This window comes from Bombus impatiens, unplaced genomic scaffold (genome assembly GCF_000188095.3).
Source record: "Bombus impatiens unplaced genomic scaffold, BIMP_2.2 scf_0296, whole genome shotgun sequence".
NCBI lineage: Eukaryota > Metazoa > Arthropoda > Insecta > Hymenoptera > Apidae > Bombus > Bombus impatiens.
The window spans coordinates 1-4,076 of NT_176715.1; the positions used below are offsets into that span (position 1 = coordinate 1).

Here is a 4,076-nt window from a genome sequence, read left to right on the forward strand (position 1 = left end):
CCTTACTGCCAAAATCAGAGATAACTGTCGAATAAAATTCCTATATAGTAATGTTTATTTGATACAATTCAATGTTTATTCCATATATCAATACTTCGCAGCTTGTTTTGCGACATTCTATCAACCATGGAAGAGGACTGTCAGAAATATGCTATTATGGATATAAATAATCTGATAACAAAAACCGGGTTGTTCTCCTTTTATATGACTAGCATGATCATGTCCTCATATCTGGTGTCTGCGGTTTGTTATCTTGCCGGCGCTATTGCATTTCAAGGAACAAACGATTCAATGTCTCGAGAGCTTCTTTTGAAAATGGATTTACCATTCGAAACGAGTAAATCCCCGAATTACGAACTTGTGGTTACCACACAATTTATTATTCATTTCTCAGCGGCCCTTGCGTTCGGGACGTTCACTGCCCTGCTTTTCATGATGGTGAGTATAAATTTTATGCTCCTGTTGAGCAGTTATAGATATATTTTTTGTTCAAAGTGTAAATCATGGACAAATATTTATTTTTAATACGATTACCGTACTAAACAAAACTTTTGTTGCATAAAATTTTATGGCCCTACTGAAGCTATCGTTAATAGTCTTATAGCATTGAAATTATTATTTTTAGATACTGCATTTAGGGTGTCAAATCGACATAATGTGCCAGAATCTAACAGATGTTTTTCCTAAAAATGAAAACAAGTTAAAATTTTTTATTATTAGATATCAAGAAATCATTACTTTTGCAGAGAAAATTGAGAAACTTTTTACGTATATAGCTCTTAGCCAACTTGTATCAAATACAGTTAATACTTGCTGCGAAGGATTCCTCATTGTACTTGTAAGTAATGACTATCCGATATGCACATACGACACTTTACTTTTTCACTGCGTCATGTACGAAATGGATGTTACAGGCTGTAAACGATGAGAGTGGACTTGCTATTGATATACTCATCAAATCTATTTTATTTTACATAGTTATTTGCTTAGAAGTTTTCATATATTGTTTCGCTGGGGAATATCTTCGCACTAAGGTTGTTGTATACAATATCGTTTTGTTTCTTATTTGCACTATATCAGACACATTGTACTGAAATAACATAAAATATTTTGTAAACGAATAATTGTTTTGGAAAAAAAATAGCTGTAAGTGCAGTTGGTACCAATTATTTCGTTATTTCTTCTTATAAATCTTCCACGATTTTTATTAATTTTATTTTATTTTATTAAATTTGTAAATATATATAATTCATATTTAGACCAAGGCGTTTAAGTGGAGACAGTGGTGCACGAGAGAAATACGTTTAAGATAAAGTTGAACGTTCGTAAGCAAGAACGAAATGAAGAAGAGATAAATCCCCTCAAGGCTTATTACGTCTTGTTAAAATAGTTTTTCTCTGTTCTTAAGCAAAGAACATTCATTCAAACAAATCTGTTTACATTTGTGCCAATTTGTGAAAGTGAATTGTGTTTGAGGTACACAAAGCGAGGAACCGTAAAAAATATATTGCACTCGCAAGTGTGCCAATATCTCTTTGACTTTGAAATGTTTATTGTTCTTTCTTCGTTTCCTTGAATCGAATCGTTCAAAGTTCTATAAGTATACACTAGTTCTCTATGTGAAAAAGTACTACAAGGCATATGTATTTCGTATTAACATATCGCTTCGATGTGTAAATATAATTAAAAGAAAGTTATTAATACTTTTCATTTAAAATATCTGTTTCGTTATTAGAGCCAATTAATCGGCGACACTGCGTACAATATGCTCTGGTACGATTTACGTCCAAACAAGAGTCGACTTCTGATACCTGTTATATTAAGGTCTCAAAAAGGTTTCACATTGACTTTCGGAAAATTTTCAAACCTTTCCCTGGAAAGCTTCACAGGCGTAAGTTATTTATTCTCTATTTATTTAGATCATATATTTTAACTGGCATGTAAAAACTACTTGTAAAAGCAATGGTTAAAGGAATTTTCAGTAATCTTAGGGTAAGTCACGCGCGTGTAAAGTACAATGGCTGTAAAATGTATTGGACACACCATTATATTTATTACAGCATTCACATACTAGTTCATTATTAAAAATCCAATGAAATTTCGTATCATTTAGCAGTGCTATCAGGCGAATACAAAAATTTAATACTATGGAAATGAAATTTATAGTACCTGATTAAAACATGCTGTATTGTAAAATAAGGGCGTGAGCCAATACTTTTTTTAGGCACTGGAAGTAATACAAGGAGTAATATTACTTATTATTTTACATAGGTAGTATATTCGCATATAATCGTGACCATTGGAATCTTGAAAGTGAAGCCAATACCATATGAGTTTCTCTCGTAATTTTCGATCATGTTGCAATTTTTTGCAATAAGTATATCAGCTTTTGCCTTCGTAATACATAATACGTGGAGTTCGTTTCGGCTATCAGAGTAATTCGAAACTCATAGCTCCTTGTAATTTAATGTTGTTATGTGTATATTCAAAACATGAGAGTACATGGAATGTTCTTCTGGCAAAACAAGTGATTTCCGACAGGCGCGAGAATAGGAACATGTGTCTCTTGCAAAAGGGATATTTTAAAATAAATAATTACGATATCACTGATACCAATTAAGTATAAAATATAGTTTTTCATTATTTTCAATTAGATCAAAATTCGTTTCATCAGAAAAGATATTATTAGTTTTAATACGTATACATAGGTAATAGGTTTCTTGTACTATTTCCTTTATATGATGCTTTTTTATATTTAATATTAGTCAAAATTCCTTTAGTCTTTGCTTTTGCGCAAAAGTAAAATTCTATCTAGTCGGAAACTTTTTCACGTTACTGTCTGTTTGATTTTCGACGGAAAATTGTGCTTTTGCTTTGTCAAAATTGTCGCTATTCAAGGGACACACTTTTATGATATTGTTTTATCTTTTACATTTATAGATTATGAAGGTTTCAGCGTCATATATGTCGGTACTTCTGGCATTATACTGAGAAATATAAATGGAAATTTCGATGTGGAATTATCGTATCAAGTGTGCAATCGATTTAAATCTAGTTATTGTTGTCTGGATTACTATAAAAAAAAATTACAAAAAGAAAAAGAATATCATTGTTGTATTAATAATGAAAAATAAATAGTATATATAGTGTTAAGGTGTACTTATTTAACATATGGTATACCTCGTATTTGATAATTTTCGTTTGTAAATATTTATGACGATGCGTTTAAAGAGATGTTGTTTAATAGGACAGCGTATTTATAACTATTACGAAGGAAGATATGTAAAGTGATGATAAATAAATGACAACAATCTAAAGATTCTTTTGTAAAGTCATTTATCGTTGATATCGTGTGTATCTCTAAAATATTCTCGACTCCTTTATGAATTATTCTGATCATTACGAGAGGTCACTATGAAAAATGGTAAAAGTGTATAGTAACTGTAAGTTTCTATGAAGTCGACACGCAATTAAGTGTATATATGGGTAAACATTCGAAATTGTCAAAACAGGCTGTCTTGAAAATTAAGCCATAGACAAAAATCTTATCTTTTCCTGAATTTTTTTCTACGCTCTCGATTCGTCTTTTATAATTTGATATAAGATAGCAAGTAATATTTTGAAAAAGTAACAAATAATTGAGTGAAAAATTACATGACTCTAAAAATAAGATATCATTGAACATAGACGAGTATAAAAAAGTTTTTGAACATATTTACGCACCTCCAAATGGGGAATACTTAGGTGCTACGATGTAGAACGTTGTCTACAAAGCTATGTTACCGAACATCGGTGAAATACTATACGCGTATTATATTATGTTAGATATTATTTAGATACTTCATGTTGGCGGACAAATAGAAATATTACACGAAGCTCTAGAAAATATTCCTGTCAAAGATAGAAAACATGGATCATAACGAAATGTCATTAAATCTTTAACTGATCATCATTACCGGATTATCCTTAATTCGGAATATATCGAAAAATTATTCTCGTATATTGCTTTGATGCAATTATTATGTAATACAATCGTTATATGTTGTATAGGTTTCTTAATAATAGTTGTGGGTGAT

The 4,076-nt window shown here is 30.6% G+C and overlaps 1 protein-coding gene across 1 annotated transcript; it reads left to right on the forward strand.

Annotated features, from left to right (window-relative positions):
* Window positions 1-101: 101 nt before the first annotated feature.
* On the forward strand, window positions 102-3,910 carry LOC105680672 (odorant receptor 4-like; the record flags this gene model as incomplete). The annotated part of the gene is made up of 5 exons (XM_024367114.2): window positions 102-438; window positions 626-838; window positions 915-1,034; window positions 1,736-1,891; window positions 2,941-3,910. Coding segments are annotated over 5 exons (877 nt in total), but the record flags the coding sequence as incomplete, so codon positions are not given.
* Window positions 3,911-4,076: the final 166 nt, after the last annotated feature.